Consider the following 24,931-nt stretch of genomic DNA (forward strand, 5'->3'; position numbering starts at 1 on the left):
GTTGAGCAGTTTTCACCACCTGCTGGAGTGCTTTGCGGTCAGATGCGGAGCAATTGCTGTACCATACTGAGATGCAGTTTGTGAGTATGCTCTCAATTCTCTCAGTGTTAGAATTCCACATGGATCCTGGGACTCAGGTGAACTTTCTTAAAGCTATGTAAGAAGTAAAGGCGCTGCTGTGCCTTTTTGACCAGCGTGGAGGTGTTTAGGGACCAGGTGAGGTCATCAGAGATGTGGATGCCAAGGAACTTGAAACTCGACACACGCTCCACTACACCTCCGTTGATGTAGATGGGTGTGTGTGCATAACTCCTTGTCCGCCTGAAGTCCGCAATGATCTCCTTAGTCTTCTGGGTGTTTAGTTCCAGATTGTTGGTGGCACACTACACAGCCAGGTGCTGCACCTCATCCCTGTAGGCTGACTCATCGTCATCCTTGATCAGACCTACTACCATGGTGTCATCTGCAAACTTGATTATGGTGTTGGAGCCATAAACGAGAAAGCAGTCATGGGTGAACAGGGAGTACAAAAGAGGGCTCAGTATGCAGACCTGTGGCACGCCAGTGTTCAGGGTGATATATATATATATATATATATATATATATATATATATATAATTTTTTTCTGTATGTTACACAACTACGGTAAGCAAATATTATTTTCTGTTTAATGTGCTCAGTTTGTTTGTCAAATCATAAATATCTGTAGAGATGGTTTTGGTTCCCTTTTTTGTATATGTAAATTATTGTAGGAATGCCTTACTTCTAGAGATTGCAAAGGTTGCAAAACAAATTTAACAGGGTGGCCAATTTTGAGCTTAGTTAGCCATAGCTCATTGGGTGATCAACATTTAGCTAGCTAAACTTCTACACATTAACATAACTTTTATAACTATGTTAGATTTGTTTTTTTAAATTGTTTTGATAGGACAAACATTCTCCATAATATAGCCTAACAAGGGTGGAACTTGCAGAATAAGGGGGACAAGCAGAATAACATTTCAAAAACTAAAAACAAAAATGAGTGAGAGTTGAAGCTTACCTCAGTTTGTACAGATGAATTCGAGTGGGAAAAATAAATTATGTCACTTTTATAAAATGGTCTCAATGAAATTGCAGTTGGTTTTGGAAGGTGAGAAAGTATGTACTAACAGGTGGAAAATGACTCCAGGGACACGATAATTTAAGAAAATGGTAAAAAAAAAAAAATTCTATATTTTCACATTATTTATATGTATGATAGAGAAAGTTTAGCCTAGTCTATAACATAATAAAAACAAATTTTGAGTTTTTTAATCATTTTATTTACATTTATTCATTTAGCAGACGCTTTTATCCAAAGTGACTTACAGATGAGGACAGTGGAAACAATCAAAAACAACAAAAAGAGCAATGATATATAAGTGTTATTTCAAGTCTCAGTTAGCTTAACACAGTACACGTAGTAAGGGCTTTTAAATAATATAATAAATAAAAAGAAAACAGATAGAATAGAAAAAGAATAGAACAAGCTAGTGTTATAGGTCTTTACACACACACACACACACATATAATTGCATAATAAATGAAAAAGGAAATAGAATACAAACAGATTAGAAAGGTAGTTAGTTTTTTTTTAAAGAATAGAATTAGAATAGTGAGTGCTAAAGAAGAGGGTCGAATAAAGATGGAAGAGATGTGTTTTAAGCCGATTCTTGAAGATGGTAAAAGTGACTTTGTGCTTCTTTGGGATGTTCACTTGCAGAACGCAATCATCAATCATAACTCCAAGACTTCTGGCTGTTTTTGAAGGAGTTATTGTTGATGTGCCTAATTTGATGGTGAAATTGTTATGAAACGATGGGTTTGCTGGAATCACAAGCAGTTCTGTCTTGGCAAGGTTGAGTTGAAGGTGATAGTCCATCATCCAGCAAGAAATGTCTGTTAGACAAGCTGAGATGCGAGTAGCTACCGTCGGATCATCAGGATGGAATGAGAGGTAGAGTGTCATCAGCATAGCAGTGGTATGAAAAGCCATGTTTCTGAGAACCTAATGATGCCATGTAGACAGAGAAGAGAAGTGGTCCAAGAACTGAGCCCTGAGGCACCCCAGTAGTTAGATGTTGTGACTTGGACACCTCACCTCTCCAAGATACTTTGAAGGACCTGTCTGATAGGTAAGACTCAAACCACTGAAGTGTGGTTCCTGAGATTCCTTTTGCCAATAGAGTTGATATGAGGATCTGGTGGTTAACCATGTCAGTTACTTTGCACTGAGGACATCATAAAATTGAATGCATATATCAATGAAAAGGTCTCTAAAATACAAAATAGTATTTATAATTTCTATTATCCCTGTTTAAGTGATAAAGACCTAAATATACAATTTAAGAGATATCTTATAAATATGTGACTCATTTTAGAGAAAATATGATTAAATAAATCATTGGGACATAAAAGTCACTATAACAGGAATGACCCGAATGTGAAAGGAGAATGAGTGTGAGAGTTAATAGACATATTTGTATGTGAAAGGAGAAGTGTGTGAGAGTGACAATGAATTATGGCTTGCACGGCCCATTTAAGAAAGTCGTGACATTTACCAAGTATGGCAACCCATACTCGGAATTGGTGCTCTGCATTTAACCCATCCAAGTGCACACACACAGCAGTGAGAAGTGAACACAAAGTGAACACACACCCGGAGCAGTGGGCAGCTATAGATCCAGCACCCGGGGAGCAATTGGGGGTTCAGTGCCTTGCTCAAGGGCATTTCCGACATGGGTACTGAGAGTGGAAGAGAGTGCTGTTCATCCCACCCCCCCACCTACCTACAACTCCTGCCAGAACTGAGACTCAAACCTGTGACCGTCGGGTTACAGGTCCAACTCTCTAACCATTAGGCCACAGCTGTCCATGCCCCATACCATTTAGTAACTATAATTAAAATTGTGTGTGTGTGTCTGTGTGTGTAGAGAGATAACTTTATGTAATACTATTTTATTCTGGTGAGTAAAAAATAAATAAATAAATTACTAGTCAAAAGCAATTCTATTTCCAAGATGTCTTTAGAGCAATAAATATGCCCATATGAATTCATAAAGTACATTTATTTGAGTAGCAGTGTGTTACATGTAAACAGAAAATTTACTTTTGACTTTTTACACATTTCATACATACTTACACATGCCAAAACAGACACAATTTGCTTAAATTAATGAATTCAAACCTTGTGTGAACAAGAACATAATCATTTAGAGATATGAATATTATTTTATAGTTTTATAGTATTGAGAAAGAAATTTTCTAAATGTAAGCATTGGTCTTAATTTGTTTGTGAATTCTTGATTATGTTTTGTTTTTGTTTCCATAAAAATACTGTTAAAATCCCAGATGGATCAGCAGTATCAGTAGGAGCAGTAATACCTTTAAAAACCTTACATGGATGGTTCACCCAAAAATTAAAATGTGATGTTCATTTAAGGCGTTCCAGTCCATATTTTTATGTCCTTTACTCACAAACTTCCCTCCATCTCATTCAATCCTCCATCCTCGTTCAAAATAGAGGGGTTGAAGGACTGTCCATGTTAAAACTTTCCTTATTCACTTCACAAAGTGGAACGCACTTCCAAATGGCAGCTGGGATTTCCCTGAGGGGAAGTGCTCAGAGAAGTTTGCGAGCATTTGTCTAAAAGTGGAGTGGAACGCAGCCTCGTTAACAAAGTGCAATTCCTCATGTACAGATGAAAATCTTTCCATATTGAGAGCATCTGAAAGGCTTTTACCCAGCATGACTTAACATGTGAGTCTCAAGGTATCCTTTACGTGTGAAAGACTTTCCACACTTAGAGCAGATGAAAGGCTTTTCTGAAGAGTGAGTTACCAAATGATTCTGAAGGTGTCCTTTCTGTGTAAAACTCTTTCCGCACTGAGAGCAGGTGAAAGGCTTTATTCCAGCATGAATTAACATGTGATTCTTAAGGTTTTCGTTACACGTGAAAGTGTTTCCACACTGATAACAGCTGAAAGGCTTTTCCCCACTATGGATTCTCATGTGTTTCATAAGGCTTCTTTTATGTTTAAAATTGTTTCCACACTGAGAGCAGCTGAAACGCTTTTCTGAAGTGTGAGCTACAAAATGATCCTTAAGTTGTCCTTTCTGTGTGAAACTCTTTCCACACTGAGAGCAGGTAAAAGGCTTTATCCCAGCATGAATTAACATGTGATCCTCAAGGTTTGTTTTCCGTGTGAAAGATTTTCCACACTGAGAGCAGCTGAAAGGCTTTTCTAAAGAGTGAGTTACCAAATGATTCTTAAGGTGTCCTTTCTGTGTAAAACTCTTTCCACAATCAGAGCAGGTAAAAGGCTTTATTCCAGCATGAATTAACATGTGATTCTTAAGGTTTTCGTTGCATGTGAAAGTGTTTCCGCACTGAAAACAGCTGAAAGGCTTTTTCTCACTATGAATTCTCATGTGTTTCATAAAGCTTCCTTTATATTTGAAAGATTTTTCACACTGAGAGCAGCTGAAAGGATTTTGGACGTCTGTTATTTGAATGCTGCAACTCACTGATTTTTCTCCATTGACATCATGATCTTTCTGATCCTGATGTTTCTCCTCCACTTCATTCAGATCTTGTTTTTCTTCTTTCACTCTCATCAGGCCTAAAATGAAATCATTTAAAAGATGAAAATAAATATGGACATTTGGAAAATAAAAGGATAAAATATTTGTCAAAACTGTCTCTGTTCACACAGATCCATAAAAAAGGCTAAAAACTCTGCATTGTGTTTCCAGGCCAGTAGATGGTGACATCACTTTATCAAGAATGACTATGCATCTGTATAAGGCGGCCGAAAGCTCAACGCGCTGCAAATTCAGAAAACACATGCAAATACTTCATCAGTTTGACCGCTGCATTAAAGAATTTCATTTGCAGCGCTTTCTTTATTTGGTTGTGTTCTGAGCAATTGCAGTATGTGTGTTGTCACATTGATGTTTACACTTACATATAATAATCAGAGTAAAGGTTATGTGTATTTTGCATGCTCAGTAATACCTCCCGAACCCAGGGTATTCCCCCTGTCCGAGGAGAGGGGTCAGTACTTGTTATTTAGGCCCGGATCCCCCCCAACCCTGTGCTGGGATAGCAATGGGCCGATGGAGAGGAGTCAGGATGGTGAAGGGCTGCTGCAATACTGTAGAGAGAATGAAGGTAAGATGGTTTGGGCTATTTACAGAAGCTCTCTCTTGAGCTGATAGGATAGATTGTGTAATTTCTGATGATGAATTTGCCAGGTTAATTATCTGAATGTGCTCCTCCCAAACTTTAAAATATATATATTTTTTTCCTATTTGCAGTGCATTGAGCTCTCTCTGCCTCGTACCTATAAACTGAACACGTAATACACATGCACATGATGTTACTGTTTTCATAAAGAAATGCAAAACTTAAAAATGTTGAGAAAAAATTTCCATTTTTAGAATATTGTTGTGTAAATATGCCCCTTCATGTATTGTGAAAAGTATTTTTCTAATCTACATTATGCCATTGTCTGTCTGAATACTCGATTCTGATTGGCTGACAGGTGTTGATTAAATTAGTTTAACTGCACAGTTAGTTCCAAGTCATTTCGCGGAGGCAAACATCCTCAGCTGCGCGTCGGGTGGGTCTTCACCTCCACGTCATGCATTCAAATTTTTTAATGCACAGCTAGCCACTGATTATCCCTTTCTTATTTCACAGCTGAATACAGGGAATCTAAAGGTATCAGCACTTCAAATTTTATACTTTTTAAAGGGGTCCCGACCTGTATTTTTATTATTATTTTATAATGTTTCCTGAGGTGCACCTATGTTTTCACGTAAAAATATGTTTCTTGAGGTACAACTGTATTATTATATTGACTTAATAATTACTTGAATAATTACTCTTGAGAAATCACTGATCACAGATCAGGCATTTGGATAAACAAGTTTACTTCCAATGTTGTGACAATGCTATCAGGTATATACAGTAAAAGTCAGTTTGCAAAGCCAGCTGGAAAACTGTAACTGATTTACAGTCAAATTTCCCGAACAAACAAATAATTCTCTACTAAAACATCCACATCATTAAAAATAACCACAGTCCTATAGCGACTTAAAATTGGGCTTCTAGTTAAAAAACAAATTCAGTCTCACACGCTCTTGAGTTCAACACAGTTTTATGATTCCAAAACACAAAAATAAAGTCTATTAAGTTTTCTTAAGTGTTGGTTCAGTCATATTTGAATAAGAACTTTGAAACATTGATTTAAAACTTTTTAATGACAATTGTCTTATTTTGACATTAAGGATCTTTGATTATGCCTCAAACAGTCATCAAAGAATAAATACCAACCTTGTTTCTCGTGTTTTATTCTCCAGGTTTCTGGTTCACTGGTGTTCTCCTCACTCTCTTTTTTAACAAACATCATCTTGACAGCAGCAGATCTCAGTTCAGATGATACAGAAGATATCCCTGCTTACTTCAAAACTCACGACTGTGAGAATGAGAATATTACATGTATTTACTGACCGGAACTGTATTTTTCTATGTAAAGAAATACAACTTATAACTGTTTGTATTAAAACAGCATCACAACATAACAGAGATCATGGTGAAACCATGGACTGTCTAAAAACTTCTTCCTCTGAGGTCTTAATGGTGTTTGACAAACAAACGTATGTGTCTTATCTCCACCTGCTGGACTGGAGAGTGAAGCGATGAGACGAGAGAAATAATACGAGGAAAATAATGCGTGTACAGTCATGGCCAACCCAGGTGGAAAAGACGTATTATTAAACGTATACAAAATATACTTGAGATTCAAGTAGTATGTTTATAATACATCTGTATTCCCAACATGAGAATTTGAAGTGCATTAAAAATATTCTGAATTGCATTTTAATATTTCTAAAAAGTATACTAGAAATACTTTGATAATAATTGAATGCAGCCACACTTTTAAGGAATATGCTAGACACAAGCATACTTCTAATATATTTCTAAGACCTATAGTAGAAACACTATGTTAATAAATATAAACTTAGTTTCACTTTTAATAAGGAAGATACTAAACTTAAGCATACTCTCAGTGACGTTTTAGTGTATTTTCAGAAAACACACTCATGTTACTCTTACTTAAAGTATATTTTATGCCTACTTTGTGTAAGAACATAACAAAATGATTACACTTTTAGTGGGATTTTAATGTACTTTATAACCATGTGTAGGCCTACCGCAATATATTTTAAATGTTTATGTATTCATAATTGTAATATCTGGAAAAGTTTGAATGACTCTGATTGGCTAATATGAAAATAAGCTATCACTAGAGAGCTTCATAAATCATGTATGATGTGCGTGCAAATTACAGCTGTTCATGAGTTCTTTGATTGTCCTGAATATTTTTCTTTTTTTTCTTTTCACTTTATTGTCCACACGTTGAAATTTGTCTTTGGCTTCACTACACAAATACATTTAACACCAACACACAAATTACATGAAAGACAACAAGTAACACAATCACCCCTACTCACACTCCGATCCCAGTATTTAAAATTCTAATGGCAGTTGGCACAAATGACATTTGATACAAACTTTTCCTTGCTTAAGGTTGCGTAAAATGTCTTTTTGATGGTAAACATTGAAATTTAATATTTAATTGATGAGAACAATATTCAGGAATAATCTGTGCCTTTTGCTTGACTCAATTGTCTTTGTAGTTGTCCTAAAATTGCACTAGCAATTTTGACTAAACCCAGTTTTTGCTTTTCTTTAACTGGCAATATTCCATACATAGTCATATTAAAACATACAACAATCTCAACAAGATTCTTATAAACCATCTCATAAATATGTTGACTCACGCCAAAATGTTGTAACCTCCTAATAAGATGTAATCCCTGCATTGCTTTAAAAAAAACATACCTTTTCTAGCAAACATCAATTTATTATCAATAAATGAACACTTCCTACTGTCTCTATTTGATGTCCATATCTGTCGTACATGGAAGTCATTCCAGCGGATGACGTAGTACATTGGTGTTGCACGATTAGTGATGAATGTTTCAAGATGGCGCCGAGTATGGCAGCAGTGTTGCGAGCTCAAAGAAAACTATGCTGGTTTTCACTTGTTTTAATTGTAATGTTGTTGTTCTATGTGTTGGATGTTGTTGGTATAATCACACAATGCAAACCAGACTTCGAGTTCTTGAATGCCAGCAGTTTGTTTACAGACACCGCATCAGAGCCCCTTGTCTGGCACCACACAGTCATGACCGAGGTAACGCTGCTGGAAAAGGGGGAAGAGAGCCATTGTCCTTGTCAGACTCAGACATCGTCCCCTCCGACCTCCTCTCCCAACCATTTTGCCAAATAATGTTCAGTCACTGGACAACAAACTCTGTAGACTGCGGGCACGCATCTCATACCAATGAGAAACAAGGCACTGCTGCATTATTTGCCTCACAGAAACCTGGATGTTTGCAGTGTTTCCAGCCATTGAGCTTATCTCTATACAAAGCTTGGACAAAATGAAAGAGCTCACAGAGAAAAGTAGAGGTGGGGACGTTTGTTTCTTTATCAACAACTCGTGGTGTGATGAGAGGAACCTACACTCTTAAATGCTTCTGCCCCCATATCTGGAATTTCATATGCTTCTGTGTCGACCATTCTGTCTACCGAGGGAATTTACAGTGACCATAATCACAGCTGTTTACATCCCCCCTCAAGCCAACACAGACTAGGCACTCAAGGAACTGTATGGGAATATAAGTGAGCAGGAAACTGCTTACTTAGATGTGACATTTATTGTTATGGGCGACTTTAACAAAGCAAACTTCAGAACAATAGCTCCAAAATATTTTCAACACATCTCCATCAACACGTGTGGTGATTGTGCACTGGACTTTCTGCTACTTTCCTTTTCGGGGCACCTACAAATCCCTCCCCGACCACCTTTCGGCAAATTGGATCACTCTTCCATTCTGCTGCTGCCTGCTTATAGGCAGAAACTGAAACGGGAAGCACCCATCCTCAGGACAATTCAATGCTGGTTGGACCAATCAAATGCTATACTACAGGACTGTTTTGATAACGTGGACTGGGACATGTTCCGGGCAGCGTCTGATGACGACATAGAGGCATACTCAGATACTGTAACATCGGGTAAATATCCGCAAAGCAGCAGGTCCTGATGGCAGCCCAGGCCATGTGCTTCAGTCATGCACATTCCAACTAGCCGGTGTTTTCACAGACATTTTCAACCTCTCTGTCTCTCTGTTTGTGGTTTCCTCGTCTTTCAAAAAAATCCTCCATTGTGCCCATACCAAAGAAAAATAAAATCACATGCTTGAATGACTGAAGGCCTGTTGCTCTTACACCCATCTTCAGAAAGTGTTTTGAGAGACTCGTAAAAGACTACATCTGCTCTGTGCTTCCTGCCACTACATTTGCATATCATAGCAACTGTTCTACAGACAATGCAATTGCTTGCAAACAGCACACTGCTCTCTCCCACCAGGAAAATAAGAACACCTATGTGAGTATGCTTTCTGTGGACTACAGCTCAGCATTTAATACCATAGGTGATCAGAATGGGCAACAACACTTCATCCCTGCTGACCCTCAACACTGGTGCTCCTCAGGGCTGCGTCCTCAGCCCACTCCTGTACTCCCTGTACACACATGACTGTGAAGCCATACACAGCTCCAGTGTCATCGTCAAATTCGCTGTCGACACAAAGGTGATAGGCCTGATGACCGACAACGACGAGACAGCCTACAGAGAAGAGGTGAGCACCCTGACTAAGGCCCAATCCCAATTCTATTTTATACCCCTTCACCTTCCCCTACCCATCCGCCTACCTCTTCCCCTTGTCCCTTGAAACAGAGTGTCAAGGGGTAGGGGGGAAAATATTCCCCTAAGGATTGCGACACCACTACCCTGACGTCACACCCCATCATTCGTCGTCTAGCTCTTACAAGACACACATATACTGGGGTGCTTGTGTGCATTAGAGCCTTTAATTATCGTTCTGTATTAATGCGCTGCTTACTGACACACACACATATCGGAAATCGCGCAGCTCACACATCGAGGAGAAAATAAACTTGTCAACACTGCCCCACGACTTTTATTAAATACAGTTTAAATACTGAATCGCAACATTATATTTTCCAGCGACGAGAGGATACAATCGCTGTTTTTAAGTAAACTCACTCTAAAAAGATAAATGCACAGACGCGAATACACGCAATTTCCATTTCCCTTTCTCTCTCTCTCTTTCTCTCTCGAATAGGCAATATTTGAGAAAATGATTTAGCGATTTCTAATTATTGGGGGGATTAGTCTACGGCAGTTATCGCCCTGGTCAGACATATGCTGTGGCACTAGACTGAGACTGGCTCAGACTGCCCTGCTGCCCTCAGGAAGACGTTTCGGCAGCATTTGATCCTGCACTAGCCGACTGAGGGAAAGCTGTTTCCCTCAGGCTATCAAACTAATGAACAGTCAGAACTAATAGACCTTACAGCACCCTACAGCTTATTCCCACCACACGGTATGTTATACATTGCACTTTAACTCCAACAGTTAATTACTGGACTGTACATATACACTGCATTAATAACAGTAATCTATCTGCTACCACTGGATACCATCCAATGCACATCCATGACATTTTGCGTATCCAGTTCATGTATAATCTGTTGCACCTTCGCATATTTTATGTGTATATAAGTCTAAATAATGTAGAATGTGTTCATACTGTGTATGATGTGTAGCACTAAATGTGTCTAATTGCACACTGTCTAGAGACAAAAGAATGAGGATAGTCTGTCACTTCAGTTTATAGTGATTGTATATATTTGCAAAAACACTAATGGATACACCAGCAAACATCTTCAGCTTTTGGTTTTAATTCTTATCATAAAAAAACCTAGTGTTAAATCATATCTAAATCAATTTAAATGTCAGTAAATGTTAGTAACCCTTGTTTTAGTTAAATGTGTTGTTTTATAGACGCTTTATCGTTTTAAATCTCGTTTGGCGCTTTTTTAATGATCGCCATTGATCCCGCCTCGACACCCGGCTGCAGCCTGCAGATCGGGGCGGGGCTGCACCTGGGGCGGGGTTGCACGTGCAGCCCCGCCCCACACCTACTCTGATTGGTTCAATCGTCTTTCATTGACTTAAATGATAGGAAATGTGTGCGTAGTTAGTGTCGGACGGAGAACGCTGTTTAAAAAGCTAAAAACGCTGTACAGTTTTACAATGCCTTTTCTATAATGCAGTTTTTTATTGTTAACTTGACTCACTGTGTCTGATTTATTGAATCAAGAGATGTTAGCTGCTGCAAGTTTACTCTTCTTGACCAGATTAATTCATAATTTAATAATTGGGACATTCTAAAAGCACGCTTAACGTGAAAGTACGTGGCTTTATGCATTAAAACAGTGTTTTAAAAAGACCAAACTCAGTAAACAAATTATTAATAAAGCATTCTTTTCACAGACAAGCAGATATGAGCACAGAATACGAACACAAAGCATTTAATTTCCACCCATAACCTGCTTGTCTGTAAATAAAATGTGTTATTAAAAATGTTTACTGAGTTTGGTCATTTTAAAACACGTTTCAATGCATTACACCACGTTACGCGTTTTCCTTTTAGTCTAATGGTTTTCTATGGGAGGAAAACGCTTAACACGTAATTAAACACATTGTATTCTTATTCTGGACTCATCTGCCTGTCAGTGAATAGAATGCTTTATTATTAATTTGTTAACTGAGTTAGGTCTTTTAAAAACACTGTTTTAATGCATTAAGCCACATTAAACGTAGGCTACAATATCCCGAATCATTCCTGCTGATTGAAAAGAATCGGCTCAATGGTCACAAAATGGATATCGGAGAAGATACCAATTTAATATAAATAGATGATACTTTATAAAGTTTATCTCAATATTTGACAGTGGCTGTGAGACTGCACTAAGATAAGAGCACAATTATCATGAAATTGTGTTCGTTACTATAGCAACGGTTTACAGGTATGTCCTTTCAGAATCATCACTGGCCGATAGAAATAAAAGTTTATCGATTTCTTCACTTTCAAATAACGAGGAGCAGCATATTTTCCTGAAATAAAGGGGAGAAAAAGTCTATGTTTTGCAATGTAGTAAAGAAAATTAAAAGTTTCGTAAAAATTTAATTGGCAGACACATTAGAATATTGCAGTGTTATTTATCAACTGCTTGACGGATAATTATATGTAACAATAATTGTCTTTTCATGCTATATAAATTAAAACAGTAATGATATACCCCTTTCATTTTCCTTTCTCATACTCTGATGATATGAAATAATAAAATTTTCTAAAATTATTTAATTCATAATTCCATTCTTCTATATGAAGACCTGATCGTCTTACTGTGGATAATCAACCCAAATAATTTACTATATTCGTATGTTAGCCTAAAGATCATCTTAATTTAACAAAACAATCATTTCAGGGACATGGCGAGTTACAGGCTAATGTTTTATTTTTCTTCTTTTGTGCATTATGAAGGCTTTGTAAAACTACAGCGTTTTTAGCTTTTTAAACAGCGTTCTCCGTCCTACACCAACTACGCACACATTTCCTATCATGTAAGTCTATGAAAGACGATCTAACCAATCAGAGTAGGTGTGGGGCGGGGCTGCACGTGCAACCCCGCCCCAGGTGCAGCCCCGCCCCGATTTGCAGGCTGCAGCCGGGTGCTTTTCCGCCTCGCTGCGATTATGTCATCACTAGCGCGCGACGCGCGCGTTCACAGTCAGCGTCGAGTCTTCTGAGGAGAGGTGAGCAGATCACGGTATTTCACAAATGTACACAACTGTCAAAAAAACTTTACACCGTATGTTTATGCAGTATAAACGAGGTCGTTGTCTTATCATCGAGTACAGCAGTGTTTATGTGTTTGCCGACTTAAATACTTAGAGCAGCATGTGAGCATGTAAAGTTCATTCAGACCTGAGAGATTTTGTGTTGTTGTATGTTCGTGTGGATGACTGGGGGGTATTCCAGAAAGCAAGGTTAACTTACCATTTGGTAAATCATAACCTCTGGGTTGATTTACCCCAAACCCGCATACCATGAGTATGTCGGTTCCAAAACACCTGAGAAGAGTTAGTTTAATCAACCTCCTACTGGTTACCCAGAGTTAATGCGCGTGCATAAAGGCATTTTCAATGGATCGCCGATTTCACGAGTCAAAATGGAAAATGACAACGAAAAAAAAAGAGCGGCATACTTTACTGAGGCGGAGTTGGAGGTTTTAATGCACGCATACGAAGAATTCAAGCCAATAATAATGAAAAAAAGCAATACGGCTGCATGGGCTAAAGAAAGAGAGTTGGCTTGGCAAAAAATAACGGACAGAGTAAATGCGTGAGTGTATTAAATTGCAAATTTTATATTGCCTCCCCTTTTATTATAGTGCACAATAATTAAACACCCCTTCCGCATCCTTTTGACTGTTAAATCACTACGAAAGCATTTGCTTTTCCTGCCATTCATTTCTTCAGATTAAAATAGTGTATATTGACTAGGAATATATGGTTTCTTATTTAATAAGGTGTAATCCTTCTGGAGCCAGAAGAACTTTGAGCCAAGTCAAAATGAAACACAAAAACATTCTGCAAAAAGGTAATATTTGATTACACAATTACTGAACTATTTATTAAACACGATTTAGTATATTCTTTCTGTCATGTAGCTAATAGAAAGAAGGCTGAAGCCCGTCTAACTGGCGGGGGCCCACCACCACCTCCCCTAACCCCATCTGAGGAGCTGGCTCTGTCCCTTAATAAAGGGCGACCAGTGGTTGCTGGCATTCCAGGGGGCACTTCATCACACACACCATGCACCACAAGTAACATGGTGACATGTAAGTTTGCCACTGTGATTTGTTCTCATTATGACTTAATAAATTACTCTCTGTCACTTATAAAGGCTTTTTGAACATGCTTAACGTTTTTATGCAGGCTTACATTATTTAACTACATATGATGTATAGGCTACTGTGGTCTTAGTTATATTGCTTTGATATTTTTTCCTGCATTATTGGTTTCTCTTTGATAATATTGAGAATTGTATGGGTTGTATTTTCTTATAGATACTGACAGAGGGATTGTATTATTGGACCCTACAGAAAGAACACAGTCTGTCACAGCTGTAAGTGTTTTGTTGTCAGGTACCTTTAGTTGCTTTTAGATATTTTTTATGTTTATTTTTGCCAGATAATGTATACTTGCATATTTCCACTTAAGGATGAAGATGACGATGAAGAGACCACATCTGCTGTGACAGAAGTGGACAATGCTGGTAGATCCACTGAGGTATGATGCACACCATTATAATGTATGCCCCCTTTTTACATTAGAGTAACAAACTGTCATTGTCCTTTCACAGTACATACCTGGGGATTTGCCCACAGATGAAGGTCCTTCAACCTCAATGCACAATCTAACCAGAGTAAGAATTTGAGTGCAGTTGTCCATATTTTACTTTTATTGTCTGACAGAATCTCATTCATTAAACTTTTTTTGCCTTCCTAGTTGCCAGCAAAGGAGCTGTATAAGGTCCATCTTCAAAAACAAATAAGAAAAAGTGACATGGAGATGGACCTTATACAGCTTCAAATTAAAAAAGCAAAACTTGAAATTGAATTACTGGAGCATCGCCTTAAGGTGAGAACTTCTGATTAATCTGTTGCATGTTAAAAGTGTTGTGTATATAAAGCATTGTAATAAAAAAACAACAAATTTTATTTCAAGCTTGTTTTGCTTCATTTTATTTCATTTTTACTTTCATTGTTTTGCAGGAAATCAAGAAATGAACTGCAGAGCAGACCAGTGCAAACATTGTAATAAAAGTAATTTTGACAAATCCTGTCTCTCAATAGTCTTCCATCTCTGTTGTGTGCAAAACCCTGTTGGGGTTCCTCTGGGCCATCTTCCTCAATCCAAGGAGGGTGGCTCTCTCCTCTTATAGTGGCAATGTTGTGAAGCACAACACAAGCCACTATGATGTCGCATGCCCTCTCTGGACTGACCCGGAGCCCACGCAGACACTGAAACCTAGACTTCAGGATCCCTATGGTCATCTCCACCTTGGCCCGTGTTCGGCTGTGAGCCAGGTTAAAGCGGGTCTGTGGTCCGGGATCAGGTTCAGGGTAGGGTGTCATTAAATAGGGCAGACAAGGGTATCCTCTGTCCCCCAGCAAGTAACCATTGTACTGTCCTGTAATGATTCAAGTGTACAATACAAATATAGTAAAAAAAAAAAAAATTATACAGCAAAACATACCCTCCTGAAATGCCTGACATAATGATGACTCGCGTAAAATTCTGGCATCATGCACAGATCCTGGCCATTTTGCCTCCACATTAGTAATGATGTGGGTTGCCTCACATATTACCTATAGTTAGTGGGAAAAAGTAATGAGTTTAATGATTTTAACAAGACAAAAAATTAGGAACACAAAATGAAATTGTTACCTGCACATTGATACTATGAATGGATTTCCTATTAACATAGTCTCCCTCATTTACTGAAGGAGCTTTAATAGGAATGTGTGTGCCATCAATGCACCCAATTACATTTGGAAATCCTGAAATAGAAAGTCATATATGGAAGTTTAAAGTGTGTGTGTGTGTGTGTGTGCAGGATGAATACATGTATAGATATAAATAGTATGACTACATATTTAATATGCGTCATAGATTTTACTACAAAGGACAAACCTGCCACTCTGTGGAATTCCTCTTTAATAACACGCAGAGGTTTATGGCCAGGGAACTGTACAAATGTGTGTAAGAATCGTTTAAGTGCCTGACATACTGTGCGAATGGCTCTACACACAGTTGCCTTTCCCACATGCTCTGCATCGCCCACATTGTACAAAAAATGCCCTGACGCGAAAAACCGAAGTGATATGCACAGAATGTTCTCTGTTCTAAGCGCAGACCCGCGGTTTGTGACATTTGCAATATGTGGTCTCAAGAGATGTGTTAAATAAATTAACGAATCTTTTGAAAATCGATAACGCTCTTTCAAATAATCATTAGGAAATGAAAATACATCAATTCGCGGTCTTATAACTCTCTCCCGGCGAAAAAAACCTCGTATAATTTGTGCCTCCACGTCCACAGGATCGTCATCAAAAGGGCACGCCATACTCAGTAACCTTCTGAAACAAACTAACCCTGGAACATAACCTGCTACCGAGCAGGTTATCTTCAGAGAGTAAGTCCCTATGGTTACATACATACCCAGAAAGTTACCTCCATTTTTGGAACCGAAAGTTGAGGTTATCCACTAACTTACCCTTAAACTTACCCGGGTATGTCACATAACCTGCTTTCTGGAATACCCACCTGCTTCGATGTTTGGAGGGATTTCGCTGTTACTAAATGTCTCTTTATCTGTGAGAGGAATGAATGCGAACCGATGTCCAGTTTTGATGCTGCTATTTGATTTTTTATTTTGTTATTATATATATTTTTTTCTTTAGCAGATAAAATTCGTTATATTTACTTAACATGGTTAAAATGTAGTAAATCTGCCCCTTCCACATAGGAATTCATATTCACTGAAGCTCCTTCCACAAACACTGCAGAATGAAACACAGTGAAGATACTGAAGAACAAACAGGTTGGCGTTTATTCTTAATTCATCATCAGTAAAGGGTGAAGGTTATAAAGGTTTAACCAGATTTAGGTTAGCAGGTCATGGAAATGACGAAAAGACACCGGATAGTAAATCTATAAATAATTTTACAGCCTAAACTCACTACCTAAATAAAAGAATCATATTCCTGCTGTTTTTTTTTTTTTTTTTTAAGTTTTGATTTTGTTTGGTTTAATAATTAACATCACCTTTGACACAAATAATGCTTAGTGTTGCTTAAGGTACAAAGATAGTGATAAAGACAAAATTGTAAAGCATGCTATGTGTATATACACACATAAGCCCCAAATGTAAACGCAACGTGTTTATTTACACGTTGAATGCTTACCGACAGAGACAGTAATTTTAAAAGACCACATTTTGTATACACCATACTAATAAAGCATACTATGTGTAGAAAATGGATGAACCCAAAATATGAACTTTAAATACTCTGTCTTAATGCATAAATGTGTTCTTCATTTCTAAGGAGAGGAAAGCGTTATTATTAATAATGTTATTATTAATATTCTGGGCTCATCTGCATGTCTTAGCATTACTGTTTCACTAAGTTACATTAAGCCGGCATTTTTAAAATGCTACAAAACTGTTCACAAGCATCCAGGGATTTTATTTTAACCTTTATTTTGTGGGAAGTCGTGGCCTAATGGTTAGAGAGTCGGACTCCCAATCGAAAGGTTGTGAGTTCGAGTCTCGGGCCGGCAGGAATTGTGGGTGGGGGGAGTGCATGTACAGTTCTCTCTCCACCTTCAATACCACGACTTAGGTGCACTTGAGCAAGGCATCGAACCCCCAACTGCTCCCCGGGCGCCGCAGCATAAATGGCTGCCCACTGCTCCGGGTGTGTGCTCACAGTGTGTGTGTGTGTTCACTGCTCTGTGTGTGTGCATTTCGGATGGGTTAAATGCAGAGCACAAATTCTGAGTATGGGTCACCATACTTGGCTGAATGTCACTTCACTTCACTTTACAATAACATTTGTTAGTAAACGAAAGAAAGTGTCATTGCATTTTAATGTTTTTGTTAGACTATCCAGTTGAAGCCACTAGATACTGCACTGCTGTGTTGTTAATTACCAATATGGTGGGAAAAGAGAAAATATAGAGGAGAATGTTGTTTACGTCAAAACTAAGCTGTTCACACAGAACGCATATTTCACACATTTTCTCCGTTGCACTCGGGTCTAGCACAAAAGAGCCTCATGTTTAGAAAGCAATGTAAAATGAATGCAAGTGCAACTTTGAATAAACATATTTTGAGACTTTATTGTGGGTTGTTTCCTCATCCCACTGCAACTCGTGTTTTTAAATGAAAAATGTACTCTGTGTGATTGGATTTCGTCCCTTTGTATTAAATTATGCATACATACCTGATGCTGTTTTGTTTATAGTTGTTTAAGAAACTTAATTATAATTGGTTTATAAACATTATTTTATACATTATGCACTTTCTTTTCCACAAATAGTAGTGTTATGTTATGCTATGAATAAATGTGCAGTAATATTTAGCTCGATGCACCCTCTTGTGAGAGAAGCCAAAAGCATTTTCTTCACCCTATCTGAAATTATACTATTTACATTATTTGTTGAAATAATGATATTTAATTAAAAACCTTTTTCAGCCATTTTGACAGCCCTAGCACTTTTTTCTGTCTGCTGATGTGACCCACAATCTCTGATTCTTCTCCATGGCCACGGAAACATTTCTATTTACAATGACCGTTATACTTCTTCAACGTATCCAACAAAGAAATGGATCAACTTCTGTCACCTGTCATCCAAAAAACACTATTTGGATTATCTACCATATGATGGCTGAAGCATCCACGTCCATCGGGCGACACTGTTTTCAGATCAAAGTTAATGAATATCTGCAAAACTCAAGAGAAAAAAATCTGATTATCATGTGAAGCAATAAACTAGTTTTCTTTTCCCTGCAAATGATCCAATGAAGAATATGAATATAAATTTGAGGCAATAACCAAGATAAGCTGGTGTACATATTTATTTCAGCATTTGTATGAAAGGTATGAGGATGATCCTCCCAGAATGGCAGTGGCACCCCAGCATGCAACGCATTATGTAGCTTCACATTCTCTATAAAATAAAGCATCATCATGGCCAAAAAAGTTCTATAGCAAATGTCTACTTTATACTGTTAAATGAGTTACTAAGAATTACTGTAAATGAACAATTTTAACTTTTATTTCAGAGTTGATTGAAGAAAACAATGAGAGAGAAAAATTGAATGAAGTTGAGGAGAAAAATCATGTGAAAAATGGAGAAAAACCTTTGAGTTGCTCTCAAGCCAAACAGAAAGTTTTAAAGAAAATAAGAGCCAAGAAATCTTTCACCTGTACTCTGTGTGGAAAGATTTTGACGAGCAAAAGAGGTCTTGAGCGTCACACAAGAGTTCACACTGGAGAGAGACCATACAAGTGTTCACACTGTGACAAGAGATTCAATCAGTCTCGAGACCTGAAAACACATGAGAGGATTCACACTGGAGAAAAACCATACACATGTGATCAGTGCGGCAAGAGTTTCACACAGAAAGTAAACCTCAAGAAGCACATGAACATCCACACTGGAGAGAAATCATCCAACTGTTCACATTGTGGCAAGACATTCAGTCAGTCTGGATACCTGAAAGCACATGAGAGGATCCACACTGGAGAGAAACCGTACACATGTGATCAGTGCGGGAAGAGTTTCACACAAAAAGTAAACCTTACGACACATATGAGAATTCATACTGGAGAAAAACCGTACATTTGTGATCTGTGTGGAAAGAGATTCACTCACCCTGCAAACCTTAAGGATCACATGAACATCCACACTAGAGAGAAGCAGCACGCATGTGATGAATGCGGTAAAACATTTTTGAGAGCTCCTGACCTGAAGAAACACTTGCGAGTTCATACGAAGGAGAAACCACATTCATGTTACTTGTGTAGAAAGAGTTTTTTCGTTTCTACAAAATTTAAAAGTACATCTGAAAGTACATACTGTCATGAAAGAGTTCATGTGCTGTGAGTGTGAAAAGATTTTTACTTCAGCTAAACATTTGAAACAGCACCAGAGGATTCACTCTGGAGAGAAACCTTACAAGGGTTCATACGGTGATCAAAGATTCAGTAATTCAGGAGATCTGAAAACACACATAAGTATTCACACTGGAGAGAAACCTTATCACTGCACTGCATGTGGGAAACATTTCAGTCGTTTATCTGCTTTACACAGTCATACAAAAAACATTCACAGTAAGTAGATCATCTTCAGATCCAGCACTTTCAGATCTGACGCTGCATCTTTACCAAAAGTTACACAATAGTGCAAGCAATAAAATATTAGCTGGATAAATCATCATCTTCAAGATGAAACCTGCGGAATAAAACACGAGGAACCAGAAACATGGAAAATAAAAGACGAGGATCCAGAAACCTGGAGAATAAAAGACGAGGAACCAGAAACCTGGAGAATAAAAGACGAGGAACCAGAAACCTGGAGAATAAAAGACGAGGAACCAGAAACCTGGAGAATAAAAGACGAGGAACCAGAAACCTGGAGAATAAAAGACGAGGAACCAGAAACCCGGAGAATAAAACACAAGGAACAAGGAGGTTGTACTGTATTCTTCATTCCTCTTTGATGCCTATTTGTGGTACATTAAGGTAACAAAGATTTAATAGTGTGCCTGTGGATCCTTAAAATGTTTTACATTGCTTAATGTAAAGATAAGATCATAATTATAATTAAAATGTCTTAAATCCACCTAAATGTGATGGACCTGACAGTGAGATCAACACAGTCATGTTTTTTAGAATTACATAACTGTGGAACCCAGAGCCTGTGAGACACTTTCACTTTGATTTTGCATTCGTGCAATCTCAAACATTTTTTTTGTGTTTTCTGCCTAAAAATAATTACTGTACATTTATGACACTATACTCTGTGTTATATTATCCTGGCTCAAAAAAAGGTAAACTGTTTTATCCCTTCTGTCTGCCTTTTCCCTTCACTGTTGGACCAAACGGTAATGGAAAAATTATATTTTCCAGGGTCTCCCATATGTCTATACACTGCTTATATAATTAATGAAAAAAATGGAAAATAATTTCTAGTAGTTGTCTTATGTCTGCTGTTACATCAGGGTTCACTTTTATGCCCTTTCACTTTTTGTAATGGTTTTTGATGTGCTGAAAATGAAGTTAAACTGTTTTTCTTTCATTTCAGAGCTGATGGAAGAGAACGAGGAGAGTGAAGAACTGAGTGAAGTGGAGGAGAAACACCATGACAAACCTGGAGAAAAAACTCAGAGCCGCTGTAAGACTAAAAATACATTTTTAAATACAAGGAGAGTCAAGAAACCTTTCACCTGCAATCAGTGTGGAAAGAGTTTCACAGCCAAACAAAGTCTTAAACTTCACATGAGAATCCACACTGGAGAAAGACCATTCACATGTGATCAGTGTGGAAAGAATTTCATGCAAAAAGTAATCTTAATGTTCACATGAGAGTCCACACCAGAGAGAAACCGTACACATGTGATCAGTGTGGAAAAACATTTCTTTGGGCATCAAACCTGAGGGAACACCTGTCCGTTCATACGAATGAGAAACCCTATTCATGTTCTGTCTGTGGAAAGAGTTTTTCACTGCTGCAAAATTTACATAGACATGAGAAAATACATAGTGGTTTGAGAGATTACATGTGCTTTGAGTGTGGGAAGTCTTTTTTTGTTGCAAACAGTTTAAAACGGCACGTGATGATCCACACTGGAGAAAAACCTTACAAGTGTTCACACTGCAACAAGAGATTCAATCGGTTAGGAACCCTAACAACACATAAGAGGATCCACACTGGAGAGAAACCGTCTGATCTGTGCGAAACAAGCACTATTAAAAGTCACATGAAGATCCACACAGTGGAGAAACCAGATCAGCAGATCAGTCTTAAATCACAGTAAGTAGTTAATCTTTATATGCAGAGCAACAAAGTCTCTTCTGTGAAAGTTAGTCTCCTAAGAGTCACAATGATTCTGAATCACTGACTGTTGTTTTCTGTCTTTAAGTAAAAAATAAAATCTATCTATCTATCTATATATATATATATATATATATATATATAAATAGTGGTGGGCGATACTGCAAAATTTTGTATCGATCCGATACCAAATACATGTAGGGTCAGTATCGCCGATACCGATACCAATAAGATACTTTTAACTTAAAAAAAAAAAAAACTTTTGTGTATGGGAGTGCAGTAGGTCTATGTCATTATTTCTGAGGTGGATGAATGATAAATTATTTAGGCAATATTTTGTATTAATGTATTGAAGTCCATAAAATTATTAGTTATTAGGCACTGTAGAATGAATTCTTTACAGCCTTTAAAAAAAAAAAATAAAGAATAAAAAAAAATTTCTCCCTTTTTTCTGGTTTAAAAGCAAATGAAATAAAGTGCACACAATTATTACTGAAGAACAAACAAAGAACAAATATACCTGTGCAATTACATTCCCTGAGCCCCTTCTGAATGTGCTATCAGCTTCGCTCACTCTGTTCGCTGCTCCTCGGCGCATTGTGACGACGTGACGATACAACAACGAATCACAGCAGAGCAGCAGGAGGGGGAGGAGTAGCAAAGTGGGCCAGGATGTGAAAGCAGCGTTTGCTCAGGATTGTAGAGGAAGAAGACATGAGCAAAGTATAATTAACGTAGATGAGAGATATTCAAATTAAAATATTGATTCAAATACAATTGTATCGATCCGATACCAATACCAGTGTTGCCATCGATACTATCGATATTTAGATTGATCCGCCCCCCCCCTAATATATAAACTAATTAATACAGTAATGTTCCCTCCTCACTTCGGAAACTGTAGGTTTCCACAAAGATTCCACACCTTAACATATCTCTTCATGAAAAAAGTTCAAGTGATTCTCCATATAATAGCTATTTTACTATTTTACCACCTAATATTAGTGTCGTCGTCTTCTACTTGTTTAATGGTTTGTGAGCTACTCTGGATGGCAAATTAAACTTTCATGGGTGGTGTGTCTGAAGCTCAAAATCTGTATGTAGGTTTATTACTTCTTCCCAATCCCTGGACCAATCAGAGTTTGTGTTTGTGCAAGCGCTGCGTGTTCAGCTCTATCATTCACAATTAGCTCTTCATGCTCCAGATTTGGTTTAGTGTTCCCATCTACTCTATATTCCAGACCCTAAAGTCATATGTGCATTTACATAGTGCTCTGTAAACCTTCTTCTAAAATATCCTCATACTTCATCCTATCCTCCCCTTTCTTAAACATATCATATCATGACACATATTATATTGACTACACATTAAAAGCATGTGATGTAGTTTCAGATACACCACACAATGCATAACCCATAAGAATGCCTCTGTCCTTGGCCTGAATACTAGTAAGAAGTAAGCAACTGCATAGCAACACCCTAGCACAAAATTGTCTACATTCCACTGTTACATCAGGATTCATTTTTATGTCCTTTCACATAAAAACTGAACTGTTTTTACTTTTATTTCAGAGTTGAAGAAAGTGAGAAGAAAGAAGAATTAAGTCAATTTGAGGGAAGAAATCATGTTAAATCCGGAGAAAAGCTTTTGAGTTGCTCTCAAACCAAACGGAAAGATTTAAAAAAAAGAAGAGCCAAGAAATCTTTCACCTGTACTTCCACCTGTGGAAAGATTTTGACGAGCAAATACAATCTTGATGTTCACATGAGAGTTCACACTGGAGAGAAACCGTATACATGTTCACACTGTGACAAAAGATTCAGTCGGTCAACAACTCTGAAAAGAAACCGTATTACTGCACTGAATGTGGGAAGTGTTTCAATAATTCATCTAATCTACACAGGCATACAAAAAACACTTGCAATTTATTATTGCTGAATGAATATTGTGAAGCTATTTGAATCTAGCCAACCATTTCTATATGCAATAATATCAAGACATTTGTGGCCCTGGAACGCGACACCAGTCATTTAAATTGAGATTTTGTACATCATCTGAAAGCTGAATAAATTAAATAAAACAAAGGGATCGTGATTGGACGGGTAGGATCTTAACCACCTTAAAGCCTACCCTTGAATACCCATATATTTTTGTAATTGTATGAGTATGTAAAGCAAGTAACAGTAAGTAAAACAAAGGTAATGTGTGAATAGAGTATTAGCAATGTAAGTAAGATTATCTGCAACCACACTTGTGATGCTAATGGGCTATAAGCTAATAGTGGACATGGAAAATCAAAATAAAACTAGTGATAACAATGGGCTCTGATTGTTTTTGTTGTAGAATACAATAGGGGATATATTCACATGTTTTAGAAATGGAAGTGATGGTGTTTTTTATTTGTAAGATTAAAAATAGACAAAGAACTAACTTGATGGAGCTCAAACTCAAAACTCGCTGCAGCAACAAACAGGAAGTGACATCAAAACTATGAAAACATTCATGAAGACAAGATGTTTGAGGTAAATTGATGTATTGGAGAAAATCTGATGTGTCAGTACATTGGATCCATGTATTAGTTCTTAAAGTGACAGCAGTCTAATAAACCTGCAGCTGTTTGGGTCATTAATGATAATCAAACAAAACTTCACTCTCTGATCTTGTCTGAATTACTTTAGTAGCATTAATAAGCATTAATACATCAGTTTATACAGGGAAGACAATACTGTGTTATTTTACATTTGATTCATTTATTGAATTTGATTTGTAGGCCATTACTTAACAGAATACTTTAATATCAAAATTATAGGTTAACCTTGTATGTATGCATTTAAACACAAAACATAGCTTTATACTGGTGCAATTACAAATAGAGGTTTTATATTGATTTTATATTGATTGTTTTTGTAATAGTAATTTGTTCAAACATGCTGTTTATTTGATATAGATTTTTACATTTTAGAATATAAAGCCAATCGTCCGTCCGCACAACCCCCCTAAGTTGAAAAAAATTAATAATTATACACTGGAATCATCTGCAGTATCGTAAAAATATTAAAGTCTGCATGAACTGGAAGTTGCAAATGACTTTTCTCCAGTGTTGTGATGTATTTCAGAGAGAAACGAGGTGTTTCTCAATGTCAAGGATCCTTCCTTGGCAGGACGTGTCCTTCCAAGTCACTTCCTTCAGAGGCTAGACTCCTCTTA

At 37.4% G+C, this 24,931-nt stretch overlaps 6 protein-coding genes across 11 annotated transcripts in view; 5 read left to right on the forward strand and 1 right to left on the reverse strand.

The window, feature by feature from the left end:
• The window catches only part of LOC132159543 (gastrula zinc finger protein XlCGF26.1-like), a 27,529-nt gene extending 21,666 nt beyond the window's left edge, over positions 1–5,863 (forward strand). Inside the window, exon 4 of one of the 3 annotated variants that reach the window (XM_059569335.1) lies at positions 4,738–5,863. In XM_059569335.1, coding sequence (XP_059425318.1) covers positions 4,738–4,755 — 18 coding nt within the window. In that variant the 3' untranslated portion in view covers positions 4,756–5,863. Of the gene's footprint in view, positions 1–4,485; positions 4,592–4,737 lie in introns of those variants that run through there. The other 2 variants (XM_059569407.1, XM_059569261.1) reach the window with 2 other exon arrangements.
• The window catches only part of LOC132158112 (gastrula zinc finger protein XlCGF57.1-like), a 129,963-nt gene that overhangs the window by 60,942 nt on the left and 44,090 nt on the right, over positions 1–24,931 (forward strand). The gene's annotated exons all lie outside the window — the stretch shown is intronic.
• LOC132094302 (gastrula zinc finger protein XlCGF17.1-like) overlaps positions 1–24,931 on the forward strand; it is a 216,357-nt gene that overhangs the window by 24,068 nt on the left and 167,358 nt on the right. The gene's annotated exons all lie outside the window — the stretch shown is intronic.
• On the reverse strand, positions 3,536–6,653 carry LOC132095401 (gastrula zinc finger protein XlCGF8.2DB-like). The gene is made up of 2 exons (XM_059500380.1): positions 6,363–6,653; positions 3,536–4,644 (listed from the first exon to the last, which is right to left on the reverse strand). The coding sequence occupies exons 1-2, from the start codon at positions 6,436–6,438 to the stop codon at positions 3,761–3,763; spliced, it is 960 nt and encodes a 319-aa protein (XP_059356363.1). The 5' UTR covers positions 6,439–6,653; the 3' UTR covers positions 3,536–3,760.
• LOC132096272 (gastrula zinc finger protein XlCGF7.1-like) lies at positions 12,779–20,110 on the forward strand. Its single transcript, XM_059501574.1, has 3 exons — positions 12,779–12,846; positions 16,628–16,702; positions 18,950–20,110. The coding sequence occupies exons 2-3, from the start codon at positions 16,669–16,671 to the stop codon at positions 19,771–19,773; spliced, it is 858 nt and encodes a 285-aa protein (XP_059357557.1). The 5' UTR covers positions 12,779–12,846; positions 16,628–16,668; the 3' UTR covers positions 19,774–20,110.
• On the forward strand, positions 20,133–21,254 carry LOC132130989 (zinc finger protein 260-like). Its single transcript, XM_059542964.1, has 2 exons — positions 20,133–20,360; positions 20,974–21,254. The coding sequence occupies exon 2, from the start codon at positions 20,979–20,981 to the stop codon at positions 21,252–21,254; it is 276 nt and encodes a 91-aa protein (XP_059398947.1). The 5' UTR covers positions 20,133–20,360; positions 20,974–20,978.

Source organism: Carassius carassius, chromosome 1, assembly GCF_963082965.1.
Source record: "Carassius carassius chromosome 1, fCarCar2.1, whole genome shotgun sequence".
Classification (NCBI taxonomy): Eukaryota; Metazoa; Chordata; class Actinopteri; order Cypriniformes; family Cyprinidae; genus Carassius; species Carassius carassius.

What these genes read in the sequence shown, in the direction of transcription:
- LOC132095401 (XM_059500380.1), bottom strand. Translation starts at nt 6,438, where the DNA reads ATGATGTTTGTTAAAAAAGAGAGTGAGGAGAACACCAGTGAACCAGAA. An exon ending in AATAAAACACGAGAAACAAG is followed by an intron (nt 4,645 to 6,362) that starts GTTGGTATTTAT and finishes ATTTCATTTTAG; the next exon opens with GCCTGATGAGAGTGAAAGAA.
- LOC132096272 (XM_059501574.1), top strand. Translation starts at nt 16,669, where the DNA reads ATGAAACACAGTGAAGATACTGAAGAACAAACAG. An exon ending in AGATACTGAAGAACAAACAG is followed by an intron (nt 16,703 to 18,949) that starts GTTGGCGTTTAT and finishes CTTTTATTTCAG; the next exon opens with AGTTGATTGAAGAAAACAAT.
- LOC132130989 (XM_059542964.1), top strand. Translation starts at nt 20,979, where the DNA reads ATGGAAGAGAACGAGGAGAGTGAAGAACTGAGTGAAGTGGAGGAGAAA.